Raw genomic sequence first — 20,223 nt, 5'->3', positions numbered from 1 at the left:
TGAGTGGTCTGGCCCTATGCCTTGCCTCAGCTGGGCTGGTACAGATGAAGTGACCAGAGCAGCAGAGAAGAGAGAGGACATTGAGTTCACAAAGGAGAGAGTTTTCTATGCCGTGCAAAGGGTACGAATTTTATCCAGAAGAAATTGGGAAGTCATGGCAGGATTTTAAGCTGAGCAGAAATCACACAGTGCCATGGGAGTGACCATGAAAGGGACTCAACAGAAAGCATAAAAGGTCCAGCAGATATGGAACACCAAGATGGCAGCCATCGCTATGAAACTTAAAGTACCTTGTCTTTGGTCCTCAACCCTCCCATTCCCCACCTAATAGAGCAATGGTTAAGTGATTTATGTTGGTAAAATACACATATCTGTAAGCTACAATATCTGTGTAGAATTTAATTCATTTCGTGATTATTGTGCAATGAAAGAATCACAATATAGATTTTATTTTAGACAGAAATTGAGGAAAAATTTCCTTTTGTCTATAAAGAAGTTAATCAATTAAAAGCATGAAATTGTCCAATGACAATTATTGATCAAAATAAAATATGTGTGTGCATATGTGTGTGTGTGTGTGTGTGTGTACTGTGCAGTATCACCATAGGTCTTTTGTTTACTTTCCACAATGCAAATAAGAGTAGACAGGATCTCAAAATAAATAAACAGATAAAAACTGAAGATAGCAAGGCTTGTGTGAATATGAAATGAAAAGATTTCAGGATTGTAGAAGCCATTTAAAATATATTGGTACATTTATTTTACTTAGATTCCAATATTATACTTTTCTTTATTTATATATTTATTATTTAAGAGACAAAGAGAACTCCCATCTGCTGGTTCACTCCCCAAATGCTTACAATTGCTGAGTCAACACTGAAATTGGAGGCCCTTACTCAATCTGGATCTCCCACATGTGTACTAGGGTCCCACTCACTTGAGCCAACATCTGCTGCCTCCAAGGGTGTGCATAAGAAAGAAGCCGGAATCACGTGTGGAACCAGGACGCCCATATGTGATGTGAGCTTCCCAACCAGCATGTTAACTACTAGGCCAAACCCTTGCCCCTATTTGATCATTTATTAATGTTCATATACTTATTGATGATGTATCAGCTTACATACTCACAAATAAAAGTCTAGAAATAAAGGTTGGAGAACTTGTATCAATTGGCCAGTTAACATTTATCAACCATTACATTCCATACCTCTGTGGTACCAGATTCACATTCTAATGATTGTTATTAGTGGTAGTGATCTACAAATTTTCTAACTCTGATAAAATTTTATTCTTCAATCACTTCCCTGCAGCCAGAAAAGGTCACAACTTTTCATTGATGTTCATAGTAAAATTACTGTCAGTGAAGTAAGAGATTTCCTCTTTAATTATTAAATGATTTTGAATGCAATGGACTTCATTATACAGGTTTCTTTAGTCTGCCACCTGAATACACTAAATAAGATTTTGTCTTCAAATTTTCTACCTTTTATCGTTAGGTTAATTCACCCACGATAAAGAGACATTTGTATTTTTCAGTCATCTTGTAGTAATTGCATAGTAAACGAGTAGGTTGTCTTAAGATTTTCACACTGTAATGTTCAACAATGCTTAGTTATATTTTTGGTGTGTATTAGAGAAAAATAAATATTTAGTATTCTGCAGAGGATCAAATCAATCATAACATTATTTCTAATATGTTGTAAAACTACTAGTAGCAGATGGAAATTATGCAGTGATGTCAATTATTTGCTTGGACTCATTACAATGAAAGCACCATGGAAATAGGATTTCTCATCTACTTTCTTTAGTGCTTTACTTTCAGTACCTAAAGTCTGGCTTTACATGAATAATGTTAAAAAGTTTCAAATTTATTTATTTTGGTTAATGTTTATAAAGAGCATAGTAGTTGTGTGTCTATTTTAAAACTAGAAAGGTAAAAAAACTCATTCTTAATCCATATTCCTATACGCTGCTGCTGGGATTTAGTACGTGTGTGTTTGTGTGTGTGTGTGTGTGTGTGTGTGTTTGTCTACAGTGCAATGGATGGCCAACAGCAGGGACCAACTTGGATAAGAAAACTTAGAGCTCTAAATGTGGCTAGGATTCCTGTTTTCCTCCCAATGGTTTATGAGCTGATCAACAGATCTCTTAAAGCAAAGGTTTTTACAGAGAGGGACAGATCTGATTTGTTTTCTGTCCACCTCAGAGATCATGCTTAAGTGTGAGAAGCCAACTCTGATGGCCTTGTGGATGGTACCAGAGCTTCTGCTTTCTTCAGTGTGAAATGGTGGAAGTAATAATACTGGGGACTGAGAATGAAAAGAAAGCACATAATTCATTTACATTATTTCAATTAGTATTCAATGTGTTATAAATGCTCAGGGAAATCTAATCATTACCATATTCATAAACCAGATTATATTTCAGTGTTTTTGTTTTGATACACAGTGCAAAGATCAAATTTAACCACCCTTGTTTACAAATATGTCATAATCCAAAAGAATAGAGTTTAAGAGGCATTCTTGAAATTACTTTTTAATAGGATAAATATGGACAATTTGATATTGTGGCCTCTTTTAATATGTAGTGGCTTAACTTTTTTTTGTCCGATGCTTAAATGTGGTCAAGTGACTACAGTAATTCTACCAACTTTCAGTTATCTACCTGTGCACAAGCAAGTAGGCTGCATTGGTATCCATCAGCCACCTGTAGCTAATGCCATGTGTTAGTCAGAATGTGATTACTTTCACTAAAATACCGGCGAGGAGCTTTTAAAGAAGGGAAAGGCTGATTTTGGCTTACATTGTGGAGGTCACAGTTCAGGAACTGGCAGCCCCATTATTCTGATGTCTTAATGGAGGCCGGCCATGCAGAGCAAAGTGGAGAACACTCAGATGGCCAGCCAGGAAGCAGAGGGAGGTGAGGTGGATCTCAGCTTACATAACCAAGCTTCTTCTGAGAACTACTCCATGACGGCAAGATGCCAGTGACGTGAAGACCTGCCACCAGATCCAACTCTCAGATGCCATAATTAGATCAGAACTCCACCTTCAGTCCATCCGTCCTTATCATAAGTCTTGAGGGTTTAAACTAAACATGTGCGTGCATTGGAGGAGCCTCACCCTGCTCTATCCATAATACCTACATTTTATGCGGTTCAAACTATTCAGTTGAACAACGCACATATAGAATACTTCTCTCAGTGTGGGAAGTTGTATTGGGCAGCTCTGTTGTGGATTTTGTTTTTACCGCTTTTGAAAAGAGTCCAAAGTTTAGGGTTACTTGACCTGTATTCAAGGGTTCACTCCCCTGACTGACAGCTATAGGACAATGAATGGTTTTGGTATTTACTTGACTTTGCATCGTCTCATCTCTGAGACAAGAGAGAGTCAAACAGGGTCACCGTGCACAAGTGTTTGCATACACACAGGTGCACATAATTGTTCTGCTCTAGAACATTACTCTGCAAGACCAGCACTTCTTTAAGTCCATGCCTCGTAATTGGCTGTTTAGTTTCCAGGCAGTGTCCAAATACATGAGACCCGACTTTGTTTTCAGAGGGATTTGTCCAAACCTAGTCTCCAATCTGGAGCTGTGTCCAGAATCTTAGTTCACCATCTACTTGACCTTTCTGTTGATTTGTAGCCCAATCTACTGCTTGCAGACAGTTCGTGTAAGCATAAAGAATAAAAAATAATTACACTTGGACCCCAAGATGAGCGTAATTTGAAGGTTAATGTGGAATCTATGAAACATGTCATAATACCAACATCAAGTGTTTTTACTCTTGATTGTGCTGCTCATCAAGGTCAGTAGTATGTCTATTGGAAGCATGATGATACAATGTGGTAAATTACTTCATAAATCTCATAAATTTCTGAAAATCAAACCAGTGTAATACACAGAAAATCCAGATTGCTATGGTATTACATTTCTCTGTAAGTTTACAAATGTAATTTGTTATTAGTTTTTTTTTTTTTTTTTTTTTTTTTGACAGGCAGAGTGGACAGTGAGAGAGAGAGACAGAGAGAAAGGTCTTCCTTTTGCCGTTGGTTCACCCTCCAATGGCCGCCAAGGCCGGCGCACCGCGGCCGGCGCACCGCGCTGATCCGATGGCAGGAGCCAGGAGCCAGGTGCTTTTCCTGGTCTCCCATGGGGTGCAGGGCCCAAGCACTTGGGCCATCCTCCACTGCACTCCCTGGCCACAGCAGAGGGCTGGCCTGGAAGAGGGGCAACCGGGACAGAATCCAGCGCCCCGACCGGGACTAGAACCCGGTGTGCCGGCGCCGCTAGGCGGAGGATTAGCCTAGTGAGCCGCGGCGCCGGCTGTTATTAGTTTTTAACATTTTATTTTAAAACATGCATGAAAACTAGAGACAGTATCACTGTATTCATTAACCAAACTGCATTTGTTTGATAATAGAACTGACTGGAGCAGAGGTATTAATTTAACGTACATTAAAAACTTATTTGCTAAGCGTTCAATATTAAGACTGGAATTAAAAGTATCTGAGAATAATTTATTAGGTTATTATTACCAAAATTGGAGTGACTAGATTGGAGTAGGAGAATATCATATACTTAGAGAACATAATTGTGAGCAATGTTTCCTTTTACTAATGCTAACTTTTTGTAATTAAAATTTTGAAGACAAGAATGATCATAAACATATACATATGTATGTACCAACTTAGTATGACTTTATAATACAACAGAAAAATTTTAAGGCCAGTGCCGCGGCTCAATAGGCTAATCCTCCGCCTGCGGCACCTGCACACCGGGTTCTAGTCCTGGTTGGGGCGCTGGATTCTGTCCTGGTTGCCCCTCTTCCAGTCCAGCTCTCTGCTGTGGCCCGGGAGTGCAGTGGAGGATGGCCCAAGTCTTTGGGCCCTGCACCCGCATGGGAGACCAAGAGAAGCACCTGGCTCCTGGCTTTGGATCAGCGTGGTGCACCGGCTGCAGCAGCCATTTTGGGGGTGAACCAATGGAAAAAGGAAGACCTTTCTCTCTGTCTCTCTCTCTCACTGTCCACTCTGCCTGTCAAAAAAAAAGAAAAGAAAAGAAAAATTTTAAATGCATACATAGTTTTTTCCCAGTATATTTTCTTGGGGACTCTTTGAAGGCCTCTGAGACACACTACAATGTGTAACAAAGAACAAATTAAAATAAAAAATAGCTTTATTAAGAAAAATTATTTTTCAGTTTAATAACTACATATATATATACATGTATATGTATATATATAAACATGTCTGAACAGGGTATAGTTTTAGGCCATAAGAAGGATAAGATATTTTTTTAAAGATTTAATTAATTTATTTATTTTTTGAGAGGCAGAGTTACAGAGACAGAAAGATCTTCTATCCACTGTTCACTCCCTAAATGGCCACAATGGCCAGAACTGGGCCAGTCTAAAGCCAGGAGTCAGGAGCTTCTTCTGGGTCTCCCACACAGTGCAGGGGCCCAAGCACTTGGTCCATCTTTCACTGCTTTCCCAGGCCATTAGCAGAGAGTTGGGTCAAAACAGCACCCATATGGGATACTGGCACCACAGGTGGAGGCTTAGCTCACTATGCCACAGCGCCAATCCCAAGACATCAATTTGACAAGAGCCTCTATCAGCTAAAATAGAAGTAAAACAAGCATCAAATATATGGTGAAATTTGGGTGGAAGAATGGGAAAACATTGTTTTACAAAACACTTTAGGTGACAATATCCAAAGAGATCAGCAGCTTGCACGTGGATAAATCATTTCAAGACCAGGTGAGATGATGTTGAAGACGAAAGCCATAGCAGCAGACCATCCACATCAGTCGATGAGGAAAAAAAATAATCTTGTTTATGCCCCAATTACAGAGATCTGCTAATTAACAGAGGAAACAACAGGGACACCATAATCTCTCAATTGGTTCAGGTCCACAATTCTGAGAAATTGAAGTAGAGCAAGCTTTCTGCTCAGTGGGTGTTAAAACTTCTGCATCCAAAATTGTGGAAATCTTTACTTAGTATAGAGTTGGTCTTCTGTATATAAAGTTAATGAAAAATGAATTTTAATGAAGAATGGGATGGGAGAGGGAGTAGGAGGTGAAACGGGACTGGGGTTGGGTGGGGAGCTATGGGGGGAAGAATCACTAAATTCCTAAAGCTGTACTGATGAAATTTGTATTCATTAAACAAAAGCTTTAGAAGAAAAGAAAAAAAAAACTTATGCACCTAAATCAGTCTCAGATTAAAACAGAGCTTTCAGTTGGAGTTTTAAACAAGTGGGATCAAGGTACTGAAGCACTTCTTCCAAGAATTATTACAGGATGAACCGTAGCTTTATCAGGTTGATCCTGAATCAGAGCAGTGGCTTCCAGGAGGCGGAAGTGGTCCAAAGCAGAGGTGCCCTGGTCAAGGATAAAGTTCATGGGAGCACTTTGTTGGGCTGTTCAGGGCATTTTGCTTGTTGACCTTCTGGAGGACCAAAGAATGATAAAAAAAATTGTGTGTTAATGTTAGACGAAGCTTTGGAAGAAAAATCACTGGGGAAGCTACACCACAGAGTCTTGCTCTACCAGGACAAGGCTCCTGCGTGTTCCTCTAATCAAATAAAGGCACTTTGTTGTGTGTTTTCCATGGGAAATGAGTAGACAGCCACCTTCCATTCCTGATTTGGTTGCTTCTGACTTCTTTTTGTGTCCTAATTAAAAGAAAAAAAACCTTAATGGGCACATTTTTCTTCAATTAATAATGTGAAAAACTATTGCATTAATGATTAATAGTAAATTCCAGAACCCACCATTCTTTTTTTTTTTTTTTAGATTTATTTATTTATCTGAGAGGCAGAGTTATAGACAGAGAGGGAGAGAAAGAGAGAGAAGCCTTTGACCTGCTAGTTCATCCCCAACATGGCCACAATGGCCAGAGCTGGGTTGATCTGAAGCCAGGATCCAGGAGCGTCTTCTGGGTCTCCCACATTGGGGCAGGGACCTGAGAACTTGGGCCATGTTCCACTGCTTTTTCAGGCCTTTAGCAGAGAGCTTGATCGAAAGGAGCAGCCAGGACTTGAACCAGCACCTGTCAATACTGCAGGTAGAGGTTTAATCTACTATGCCACAGCTCTGGCCTCAACCCTCAATTCTTTAGGGATGGAATAGATGGCTAGGATCATTACTTAAGAAACTGACTTGAATCTGATAGAGCTTATGTTAAGAAATAATGTTTATAGTCCTGATTTTTATATTTTAATCCCGTTTTTCCATAAACATCTTAAAGTCACCTTTTACATACAGTGTATACACATGGATGTGTGAACAAGTAGAGTATGTGTGTGTCCACATTTATTTCACTTTTTGAAGTAGTGCAGTGTTGGACAAGTCAGACGACTTACAGGTGTCAGTCACCCGCAGGACCTGCAGAGCTAAGGGCCACAGAAACACCTTTTGTTCTGCCTACCTCCAGGTTGGGTTTCAGTGACCGAGAGAATTTCATCCTTGGTTGGGTATAAATGACTTCTGTACACTAGAAATAGAACTATGAGCCCCTTTATATTGAGATGTATCCTCTGCTTCGGATAAAAATTAGCACACACTGCCTAGGAGGAAAGGGATTTTTCTTCATATCTATGGTAAAGGAAAATAAACTGGGGGGAAAGAGCTTCAGACATTTTTAGAAGGTAAAAAAAAATCTCTGCAAGACAGAGGTGAGTGTGAAAGCCTCCTCTGTGAAGTCTGATGACAGGAAGTCAACTAAAATGTGAAAAAACATTTGTACCACATAAAGACAGTGAGAAGGACCTGGGAGCAGGACCGATTTTGTGGACATTTTCATCAAACGCAACATTTATGAAATTCAGTGAATGGATAGATAAACTCTGTTGCATCTGGAGGATGGGATATTATCCAGATGGAAAAAGAAATCTCAAGCCACCAGGAGACCTGGAGGAAATTTATATGCAAGTAACTGAGAGAAAGAAGCCCATCTGAAAAGCCTGCATACTGTATTATTCCTGCCCTAACACTTCCTGGAAAAGACAGAACTAGGGAGACAATAGAAAGGTGTGGCTGTCAGTGGTGGAGGGGAAGAGTAGGCAGAGCTGGGTCCTGTAAGGCGATGCATATGCTCTGTAATGCAGTCAGATTGAACATGTCATTTCATATCATTACATGTTTGTCCAATCCCATAGGATATACAGCACAAAGAGTGAATCTGGTGCAGATTGCATTGTGAATGCATTGTCGTTGTGAGTGACAGAGGTGTCTACATGCAGGTTGCTCAGTTATAAACAAGGTGCCCCTCTGGGCGGGGGGGATGTTGATGATGGGGAAGGGAGTGAGTGTGTGCAGAGACTATATGGGAAATCTCTGTACTTTCCTCTCACTTTTGCTATGATCCCAAAAGTTCCTTAAAAATAAGAAGTTTGCAAAAACATCAAAAGTCTGGTTGTAAGTCATTGTGAAAATATATATATTCTTTCTTTCAAATTTGGCTTGCAGAAGAGTCAATTTATTCTTCAGCATATAGATTGCATTATGAGTTGCTCATTATTTGAATTGGATTATAAACCCATAGCCTTGGTGAACTTTTAAATGTAAATTCATGAACTTTTAGTTAACAGTGCATCATGAATAGAACATGTCAATGATTTCCTCTTTTTTTCCAAATAAAAAGAATTTTAGTTCAGTCATATGGTGCTTCAAAATGGAGCTAAACATGAATTACATGTGTATTGTCATGTTCAATGTGTGCTCTACGCAGAGGAAAGGCAAACAGTTACATGGTCTTCACATCTCCTGTTGTTTATATTCAGTGGTGTATAGGGAATCAGATCATTAAATGCCTTACATCTTAGTTTTATAGTACAAACAAATTATCGTAGTATGCTCAAAATGCATGAAAATGGATGTTTGGCTTCTCTCCAAATAAGTGTCACAACATGTTCTTTTCTTCTTTTCTTGTTTTGTTCTGAGCTTTTGTGTAAAAGAGTTAAATCAGGCTGTTTAAATCATTCCAGTGCCATGGGGAGAAACCTGCAGGAGAGGATTAGCTCATCAGGCAGGAGGAGTTAGGTCATAGCTTATCGGACCATAATTCAAGGGCTGTGTTCTCCAAGTCTGGAAGTTATGGGCATGTCAAGGGTCAGTGTCATCTGTTGGAACTGCTCAGTCCTGCAGCTGGCTAAGCTCTAGTTAGCTAGTTGCAATCATTTGTGTGTTTTTTAATAAGCTCAAGATTTTTTTTAGTTCTGCACCTTCTCTGATTTATGAAAGTAACTATTTGCGTTAGATATGTAGTGCTACTTCTGTTAATATGAAAATAGGGTTTTGTTTGAATTAAGTAAGCTTTTGGTAAATAAAATGAAGGAAAGATGTAAAGCAATGTTTTTCAAACTGAAACCCATTAAAGGGTGGTGAGTTCAATTTAGAAGGTCTTTTAATTTTAAGGAAGAATTAGGGGCCAGCACTGTGGTGCAGTGGGTTAAGCCCCTGTCTGCAGTGCTGGCATACCGTGTGGGCACCAGTTCAAGTCCCAGCTGCTCCATTTTGGATCCAGCTCTCTGCTAATGTGCCTGGGAAAGCAGTGCAGTATGGCCCAAGTGGTCGGGCCCCTTCCACCCATGTGGGAGACCCCTGGATTTGGTCTGACCCAGCCCCAGTCATTGTGGCCATTTGGAAAGTGAACAAATGAATGAAAGATCTCTTCCTCTCTCTAACTCTGCCTTTCGAATAAATAAATACTTTTTTAAAAGGAAGAATACAAAATGGAATAGGATATGAAATAATAGGAAAGGAAAGATGTAGGTTAACATAGGAAAGAAATGATTTGGACTGTTTTTGTACCTCACTAATGGTGTGTGTGTGTGTGTGTGTGCGTGTGTGTTGGATTAAGATGTGGATTTTTTTTTTTTTTTTACTTTTGTTATCTTTGCCTGTGAACAAAACCAGTCTATAAACCACTAGTGTAGAACACAGAGGATGGATTGAACTTACAGGTTATGAAACTCTAGGAAAGTAATCTCTACATGCCTGTGTCTCATCTGTGAAATGAGAATAATACAATCTCAGTGTTAGTATGAAAATTAAGTGATGAACTGTGTTAAAACTCTGACCAGGTTCCTGCCACATAATAGTCAATTAATGTTAATTTTAAAAAATATATTAAATAAATTTAACATACATTAAAAATTGTACATATTTATGTTGTACAATGTGATTTCATTACATGAATAGGTTGCATAGTGTCAATTAAAGGTAAAAATAATTCAAGGTAAAAATAATCATCCTTTCAAGCATTTCACATTTTTAAAAGATTTATTTATTTGAAAGATAGAGTGACAAAGAGAGAGAGAAAGACAGAGAGCGAGAGAGAGATGTCTTCTACTTGTGGTTCATTCCACAAATGGCCACAGCAGCCAGGGCTGAACTAAGTTGAAGACAGGAACTCCATCCTGGTCTCCCAAATGGGAGGCAGAGACCAAAGTACTTAAGCCGTTATCTCCTGCCATCCCAGGTCCATTAGCAGGGAGTTGGATTTGAAAGACTCAAACCAGTGCTCTGATATGGGATACTGGTATCGCCAGCAATGGCTTAACCTGCTGGGCCACAGTGCAAGCCTTTCTTTGTAGTGAAAACCACCAAAAACCTTACATTGTACGTAGTATGCAGAGAAACTCACAGTGAATGAGCATTGTCTGCCTTCAGCCTACTGTGTAGTAGAACCCCAGAACTTCTTACAGTGCCGGATAATTTAACATCTGTCACTCAGTTTTTCCCCACCCCTCACTCCCCAGTTTCTGGTAGCCACTATTATATTTTTGACATCTATGATATTGCATATTTCTTAGACTCCCAGAAGAGTGAGGTCTTGTGAATTTTTTTTCTTTCTGTACTTGGCTTTATGACCATTCCATATGTGTTGTTTCAAATGACAAGATTTTATCATTTTTTTATAGCTGAGTAATGTTCTGTTGTGTATATGTACCACATTTTCTTTATCTGTTCCTCAGTTGTTGGATACTCAGGTTGTTTCCACCCCTTGGATATTTTGAACGGTGCTGCAATAAACATGGGAGTGCAGATGTCCCTTGAATGGATGGGTTTCATTTCCCTTGGACATGTACTCAGAAGTGGGATTGCTTGTTCATACAATAGTTATATTCATAGTTGTATTTTAAGGAACCTCCATATATTGTTTTTATTCACAATGTCATGCTAATTTACATTCTCTCCAACAATCTGAAAGGGTTCATTTTCTGACACATTCTCATCAATGTTTGTTACATTTTCTCTTTTTGATAATAGCTAGTCTTAGTGCAGTGAGGTGCTATCTCATTGTGATTTTGATTTGCTTTTCCCTGCTTAGTGAGCATTCTATCAGGTACCTATTGGCCATTTATATGTCTTCCTTTTGGAAATGGTTGTTTATATCAGTTGTTGATTTTTATTTGGAATATTTGTTTTTCTGCCATTGAGTTTGTTGATCTCTCTATATTCTGTATATTAATCCCAAGTCCAGTGTATGGCTTGAAAATATTTTCTGCCATTCTGTAGGTTGCAAAAGCTCTTCAGTTTGATTAAATCCTACTTACCTATTTTTGCTTGTGCTTAATTTGAAATATTGCCCATTCCACTGTCCTGAAGTGTTTTCTGTCCTTGGAATTTTGATGGGGATTACATTAAACCTGTTGATCACTTTCAGTTAATATGCACTTTTAATGACATTAATTATTGCCATTCATGAACAGGAGGTGTCTTTATGTTCTTTGTGTCATCTTCACTTTCTTTCATCCATAATTTCTATTTTTCCTTAGATATCTTTTACTTTTTCAGTTAAATTTATTTCTAGGTTTTTTTGTAGTTATTGGAAAAAGGGTTTCTTTTAAATTTCTTTTTATGATAATTCACTATTGGTATATGGCAATACTGTTGATTTTTTACATTGACTTTATTTAAATTACAATAATTTTTTGTTTTATGAAGTCTGAGGTTTTCTATATATAAGATCATGTCTTCCATAAACAATAACAACTTGAATGTCCTTTAGTTCTTACTGTTGTCTAATTGCTTGAGAGAGTACTTGCAATACCATGTCAAATAGAAGTGGTAAACATGCCCATTCCTGTCTTGTTCCAGATCTAATGGATAAAAATGGAAGTACAGCATACCAAGACTATGGGATATAGCAATAGCAGTGCTAAGAGTGAAGTTTATAGCAATCAATTACATTTTAAAAAAAGAAATATCTCAAATAAAGAACTCTCCATTGCACCTCAAGGAACTAAAAAAATCATAAAAATTCAAATCTAAATCAAAAGAGGAAAACACAGAACACAAATAAATGACATGGAAACTAAAAATAAATGAATAAACAAAATTCAATGAAAACAAGAGCTGATTCTTTGAAAAAATAAACAAAATCGATAAACTGATAGGTAGACTAACCAAAAAAGGTGGTGGTGGTGTGCTCAAATACATAAGTTAGAGGTGAAAATGGGGTCTTTATCATTGACACTAAACAAATATAATAGGTTGTTAGATATTACTAGGAACGACTACATGGCAACAAATTCAACAACCTAGAAGAAATGCACAAATTCTTTCCCAGACTGAATCAGGAGGAAACAGATGGACCAATAGCAAGTAGTGAGATTGAATCAGTAACCAGCAATGTCCATCAGTAAAAGCTCAGGACGAGATGGTTTCACTGCTGAATTCTACCAAACATTAAAAGAAGAAAAAAACACTTACTCTTCTTGAATTGTTGTAAAAAAAACAGCAGAGTGGAAATACTTCCAAATCCATTCTATCAGGCCAGTGTTGTTTGATACCAAAATCTGACAAGGACATAACAAAAGAGGGAAAGAAGGAAAAAGGAAGAAATGGAGAAAGAAACAAAACTACAGGGCAATATCTTGATGAACACAGATACAAAAACACAATAAAACACTGATAAATTGAATCCAACAGCGTAAGATCATCCAGATGGAAGTTGGAGGTAGATGTTGTGGTGCAATGAGTTAAGCTGCTGATTGGGACACCTGGTTCAAATTCTGGTTACTCTCCCTGCTATCTATCCAGGTTCCTGCTAATAAATGGAAGATTCTCTCTCTCTCTTGCTCTCGCTCTCGCTCTCTGTCTCTCTCACTCTCCATTATCTTTTTCCATTATGCCTTTCAAATAAACAAGCATAATTCGAAAAGAAATTCCAGTGTCATCAACGAGGATTCATTTCAGGAATGCAAGGATAGTTCAACATACACAAATCAATAAATGTGAAATACCACATCAACAGAATGAAAGACAACAATCATATGAATAGATCATGAATAGATGCAGGAAATGCATTTGATAAAGTTCAACATCAGTTTATGATAAAACTCTGACCGAATCAGGTATTGTAGAAGCATACCTCAACATAATGAAGCTCATATGTAACAAGTCAGCAGCTAACCTATTGAATGGGAAAAAGCTGAAGGTTTTTTTCTATAAAATTTGTAACAAGACAAGGAGGACACCAAACTTTATGAGCATTAACATGTGTAATGATAAAACTAACTTATGGCATTTCATGATGCATTAAGTTATATTGCCAGGAATCTTTTAAAAAGGTTTATTTTATTTATTTGAAAGAGTTACAAAAAGAGAGAGAGATCTTCCAAACAATTGGCTCACTCCCCAGATGGCCACTGCAGCTAGGGCTGGGTCAGACTGATGTCAGGAGCTAGGAACTTCTTCCAGATCTCTTGCATGGGTATAGGGGCATGGACACTTGGACCATACTACACTGCTTTCCCACGCACATTAGCAGGGAACTGGATTGCAATTGGAGCAGCTGGAACTCGAACCGACACCCATGTGTGATGCCAGCATGGCAGGCAGAAGCTTTATCTCCTATGACTCAGTGTTGGCCCCAATTGCCAGGAATCTTGAGATGGCTGGATGTGATGGTAGGTATTCAGTCAGAGTTGTAAATGGAAAGAAATGGAGTAGACAGAGGTGTGTGATCAGGTGCATCAGACAGATCTGTGCTCAGGATAGACAGTCATGCAGAAGTGTGTGGCTGGGATAATTCCCTCCATTTCAGTAGTTCCTGGTTGATTTGCAACCAAACAGCCATTGAGCCCATTAGCCATTCCTCCTCAGTGCCTCTGTTGTGGCCAAATATACCACAAAGAGTCATTGGGGTTTCCTGCAAGCCTTCTCAGGTGTCCACAATCTGATTTCAGAGTCTCCTCTGAGATGTAACAAAGAACAGTTGTGTAGTTTTCTGTTAGGTGACCATCAGACAGGCCATCCATGATCAGTAGCAGCTGTGAGAGGTTTCCATGCTCTCTGTCTTCGTCCCAGAACAGGGTCATTTGTTGGCTTCAGAAACAAAGACAAGACTGCATTAAAAACCAACTGCAGTCACCTGTTCTCCAATGTTCATCATGTGCATCTAGGTCTCTGTTCATGGTCTCTTCACTGCTACTCATGGGCAGAAAACTGGATGGCAGAAAGGGTGTCTCATTCACAAAGCTACAAATATCTGTTAAGAACACTCGCTTTTATGAATGAATGGTCACTTACTATCAACCTAAAGCTCATCATGTGGAAGACTCACAGGGAAAGTGGTCCCTCACATATTCCAGTCTGCATGCATGCTTCCCATGGGCCAGGATGGCATCCTGAACCAACCTCTTCCACTGGCTGGCAGAGCAGAACCCCCATGTCCCTGAATTGCAAAATCCTCTCTCTTAGGTGAGTACTTCCAAAAGTTCATGAACAATGGAATTAAAAGATAAGTTTTTGTTGTGGTTCCAAAGTCCAAAATCCATGCATAGATTTTACATCTACACGTTTTCCTGGAACTCTTAAAGACCTTTTGTGTTTGGAACAGCTGGAGCACCTCTCTCATGCTGCTGTGCTGTGATTTGTCTGTGCTGAAGAAGTATAAAGGTCTGTCCCTAGGGTGTGTGCCATCTCTGTAGCCTCCCTGCCCCTTTTGTGTTTGAGAGCACTTTGAATGCTGTGTAAAACATGAAGACAAATGGACTGTTTTTCAGGTCTGAGGATGAGTAAAGGCGCTGTTACCCCTCCTCGCACGTCTCCTGCAAACACCTGCTCCCCAGAAGTCATCCACCTGAAGGACATTGTCTGCTACCTGTCTCTCCTTGAAAGAGGACGGCCTGAAGATAAACTCGAGTGTAGGTTTCTACATTTAGCTTTCTTACCATGGTCAAGGCAAGGGAAGGGAACTTAAAATTGCAGGTACTATCATAGTCAATTTTTTGTTGTTGTTCAATAAAATGATCCAGGTGACAATAAAAAAGTCTTCTTATTGAGAATCAGACAAATAATATTAAGATCTATCAATTTTATTTATCAAATTCCATTTTATTTTACTGGTGATTTCGTGTTTGTCAGATGAATTTTTTAAAAAAGGCCCTCAATTCTTTTGCATCAACAGGATGGGCTGGAAACATGCTCTGAGCTGCCTTGAGAGTAGATTTATTTATTTCTAGCCTGTGAAGAGGCCTCCCCAGTAGTGAGCAAGAGCCCCTTCCTCCCCTGGAAGTCTTCTACAGCCTTCTGCATCTCTGTGGCATTTCTGTGGCAGGGGTAAATGATTTCTCAAATGGCAAACCTGGGAGAGTCCTTTGTAGGACTTGACTCTGCATATTATATATAATTAAACAACAGCTTTATTTCTTCTACCAAATGGCAGATAGAGAATTTTTTAATCTAATCCAAAGTGCTCTCCTTAATAAAATACAGTGACTGAGCTCTCTCTGGTGGCAATCCATGCTCATTGCAATGCAAGAGAACTTCCTGTAAACCTGGTCATTTGAATCTATTGTGTCTCCAGAGCTTATTCAAAATATAATGCTTATAGTTTATTCAATAATGCAACTAACTTCCTTATAATGGATAATGTTAAAAGGAATGCTACTAAAATGAGAGTGAAGAAAATGAATTCAAACTTTAAGGTACCTCATGCAACTGTAAACGATTAGTGATGTCTCAGAATTACATTTACAAAGCATTTTCCTTGCACTTGGCAGTAATGTTTTGATATTTCTTCTACCAATAAAGAATTTGTTATGACTCTTTGGGTAGGTCACACCTGCTAGGTTATGAATAAACCCTATGACCAACTTTCTTTAAATATATATTTGTTATTCATAACTTGCATATTTGCATTTCAAGATTTATTTTGTATTTCTAAGAACAACCTACATAAATCTCTGTCCTTCCAAAATAAATATTAATGTTCAACGAGTTTCTATTGAAGTGACAGCCAACAAGAAAGTTTGCTCAGGTGTTATCAAGATCATGTTTGGGATGATTAGAAAAAAAATATAAAGACAAACATTTGTTCCAGATCTGAGACTGAATGAGGCCATGAGCAAGTCTCCCCTAAATGCTCTCTGCTGTTGCACTTGAGTTTCTTGTGGGTCAAATAGAAGTCTACTGCATTTAAGATAAATTTCCTAAGAAGCATGCTTTAGAGTTGTCAATTTGAGTGCTAGACGCACATAAGCCTTTGACAAACTGCAGGCTGCAGATTAACTCACATTCCATCCTCAGACACAGGAGGAATCAAGTCAGACTCCCCTGCCCTTCCCTCTTCTTCACTGTTACCATTCTTCTGTGTTTCTTTCCCATTCCTAGCTCTTTCTCAGGCTTAGCTAAGTTTCCCATTTTCCCTTGTTCTTAATCACTTCTCCAGGCTCTTATAGGCAGATTGCTGTGGTCTGCATTATTGTGGTTTCCACCAGACTCCTTAAAGTTAAGGATACTCTACTTTCTTTCATTGTTTTAAAATATTTATTTTATTTATTTGAAACAGTTACAGAGAGAGGGAGAGAGAGAGAGAGAAGTCTTCCATCTGCTGGTTGACTCCCCAGCTAGCCGCAGCGGCTGGAGCTGTGCCAATCCGAAGCCAGGAGCCAGGAGCTTCCTCGGGGTCTCCCAGGCAGGTGCAGGGGCCCAAGGACTTGGGCCATCCTCCACTGCTTTCCCAGGCCACAGCAGAGAGCTGGATCGGAAGAACAGCCGGGACTAGTACTGGTGCCCATATGGGATGCCGGTGCTTCAGGCCAGGGTGTTTACCTGCTGTGTGACAGCGCCGGCCCCAAAGATACTCTACTTTCCTTCACTTTTCTTTTCTGCCATCCTCTAAGTTCGTTGTTTTCACCCTGAAAACATCAAAAGTTTGGTTTTTATCTTCTTTTTTCTTTCATGCCAATATCTGACTTTTTACCACATCTACGAAATAAGAATCCTTTTCCTTTTACCTTCTTAGCAATCTGTCATATATGTTCACTATCCTACAGTTTTACATTTACAAATTCCTTACATTCATGGATTCTTGTACAGATACAGTGTTTTTTTTATTTCTTAGTAAGACTTTTATAAATATGTCATGATGGTTGATTTAATATATACTGACCTCCAAAACAAGGTGAATGAAAAGAAAAAAAATCAATTATAATTAACATGGAAATAGATGTAAGCAAGCACCTACAGTAATGAACTTTTGCAGGTAATTGTTGAGGTTAGCTGTGACTTGCAGGAGGCTAGGCAGAAATGAAGACATACACATTGGCTGAAATGAGAGGTTCTCACTCTTCAGCACACATCAAAATCACCTGCAGGGCCTGTGAACCCACAGCGTGCTGGGTCCACCTCTCAGCTGTCTGACCCAGCGGGTATGAGATGGAATCTGAGAATTTGCATTTCCCACAAATTTCCAGATGATATTGATGATGTTATTGGTCCGTGGACTGCACTGGCTTCCATGGTTCCTTCTGTCTGGAGCAGACCTACCCACATAGACCCAGTTCATCTGAAATGTCAGTTGCCTTGCTTGGAATTGATGAATGGTGGCAATATGTGTGAGACCTGCTGTGTGGTTGGTCCATGTTTACAGAAAGAATACTTTTTTCAAAATAATTTTCTGCCAGTCTCTTTAGGGCTTCCCACTAATTTCCATCTCCCCCTCTGTCCTTCCTGCCAGGCATTTACACAACGTTTAATATAAAGTTTATCCACTGAAAAGAAACTTGAGGGGTAGTGGTACAGAGGATTATGCTGCCACTTGTGATGCCAGAAACTCATTTGAGTGCTGTTCAAGTTCCACTGCTCTGCTTCTGATACAGCTCCCTGCTAATGTGCCTGGGAGAGCAGCAAAAGATGACTCAAGTGCTTGGGTCCCTGCCGCCCATGTGGGAGAGCCAATGGAGTTGCAGGCTCCTGGCTTCATCTTGGCCAGCCATGGCTGTTGTGGCCATATGAGGAGTCAACCACTGGATGGAAGATCTCTTTCTGTGTCTTTCCCTCTCTCTCTCTCTCTGTCACTCTGCTTTTCAAATAAACAAAAAAAAAATTTAAATAAACTTAAGAAACACAAATTCGTAGATTTCTATAAATTCTGAGCCTGGTCTTCGACTTGCTCTGTAACCCAATTCCAATTCCTATTGGAGAACCTTGCCTAACCTGAGATTCTCAAATAGAAATAGAAGGTATCTCGGAACCTTCCCTGTGTGCTCGTGGAAATTGTATATGCTTTTATATGTATGTGTGTATGTGTACACACTAAGGTGGTGGGAGGATTCCACTGTGCCTCTCCTTGTTGTGAACACTAACTCCAGAGTGAATACATGAGGACATGATTCCTGGAATGATTTTTTGTCACCCTCTTTAGTCCCCAGCCTTAAGCCCTCTACAGTATCTTATGAAGATTCAGTCAATCTCTGTTTCAGTCCTCTTGCATGCCTCAAAATCTGTGACTTCATGTTGATTTATTTCAGCCAGGCCTTCTATTGCAATACCCCAAGACTTGTAACTTGGAAGGACTGTCCTTATTCTAAAACCTAAAGCTCTGTAACTTAGCTTTGACCACAGTCTATGTTTACTTAACTTCTTCTCTTCTAATTTAAACATGGCAGGGCCTCGTACTTAAGAAGTTGTCCCGTTGACTTACATTGATTCACTGTAAACCCCCGATTGTCACACACTATCTCAGTAACCTGGGTACATTTAACCTGGGTACATTTATAAAAACCTCCTTCAAAACTCAGTGTCCTCAAGTGTAAGATTGTGATGGCAGATCATGTATCTCATGGGATAGCTAGGAATATGAGATGAAGTAATATTTACTCACATAAGTCGCGTCACTTTTATCAGTTAATGTAGACATTTGTTAAGTACAATGAATAAAAGTAAGTTAAAAATTCTTAACCTTTGACCAATTCACTTCGTCTTAAATGTGCCTGCTGCCTTTGGACTCCCAGGTCTTAAACTTGAAGCTGAGCGTGATTTCATAATTTAATTCCTTGTATGCTGTGGTTACAGAGTATTAATGGAATGTATAATTCCCAGGATTATGTCTCTGTACAAAATCTCAGATAAGTGCCCATTGATTCTCTCAACTTTTGCTTTCCAGTTAAAAATGAATCCAAGTGACTTGTTTTTTTTTCTATAACCTATTTAGTCATCATTTCACCCACCAGGTGTGAGTTCTTGCACTTTCACTCACGTGGCAGCTACTAAAGCCTTGTCAACTCCTGTGAACAATGTCCCTCTGATGGTTCTTGACCGACTCATACTTGGACTTGGAAATTTAACCCTAGACTTAGCCTCCATAAACTCACAATTTGATCCCAGCCTGCCATGCTGGTCTTGAATTTGGCTTTGAGCTGCACACATGTGCACAAATGATGTCATGTGAGTCAGCTTTGATGTCTTTGTGAGTCAGGTCAAACCATGACCTTCTCTACCTTCGTGTCTTTGGTTGTACTGTAGTGTGTCTGCTGGGGAAATTCTTTACCTTTCTGGGTATATGTCTGATCCAGTCCATTCTGCACGTGAGCCTCCCTCATATCAGGCGCGTCTCCTAGTCAGGTTATGTCACTCTCTTTGTACCCTGGCACTTTGTGCATCTGCCTATTCTGTCCCCTACACCTGGGAGCATGTGTGCCAGCAGACAGATTGGCATAGCCATGAAGAGAAAATAAAAGTAGTGTGAATTATTTAATACATCAAACTACGAAATTCATTTAAACCTTTAATTTAAAATGCATAGTAGTCACACTTGGATTACCGTTTTTTGTTGTTAATGATTCAGCAAGAGCAATGTTTAAATTATCCTGCATTCACTAAGATACATTGCTGAAAAGAAATTAGTTGGAAAATATTGAAGAAAGGAGTCACTGGCACACAGATAACAAGGAATAGCCTGTTAACATGACTGTCATG

General features: G+C 39.2%; 1 protein-coding gene across 13 annotated transcripts in view; it reads left to right on the top strand.

Moving 5' to 3' along the window:
- DGKB (diacylglycerol kinase beta) overlaps nucleotides 1-20,223 on the top strand; it is a 781,129-nt gene that overhangs the window by 202,231 nt on the left and 558,675 nt on the right. For all 13 annotated transcript variants that reach the window (XM_089315158.1, XM_089315157.1, XM_089315159.1 and 10 more), the window contains one exon: nucleotides 15,027-15,167. In XM_089315158.1, the coding sequence (XP_089171284.1) occupies nucleotides 15,027-15,167 (141 nt within the window). The remainder of the gene's footprint in view (nucleotides 1-15,026; nucleotides 15,168-20,223) is intronic.

Source organism: Oryctolagus cuniculus, chromosome 16, assembly GCF_051225735.1.
Source record: "Oryctolagus cuniculus isolate XC-2025 breed Fujian yellow rabbit chromosome 16, ASM5122573v1, whole genome shotgun sequence".
Taxonomy (NCBI): domain Eukaryota; kingdom Metazoa; phylum Chordata; class Mammalia; order Lagomorpha; family Leporidae; genus Oryctolagus; species Oryctolagus cuniculus.
Note: the sequence above shows the minus strand (reverse complement) of the source record. Positions and strands in the feature narration are given on the sequence as shown.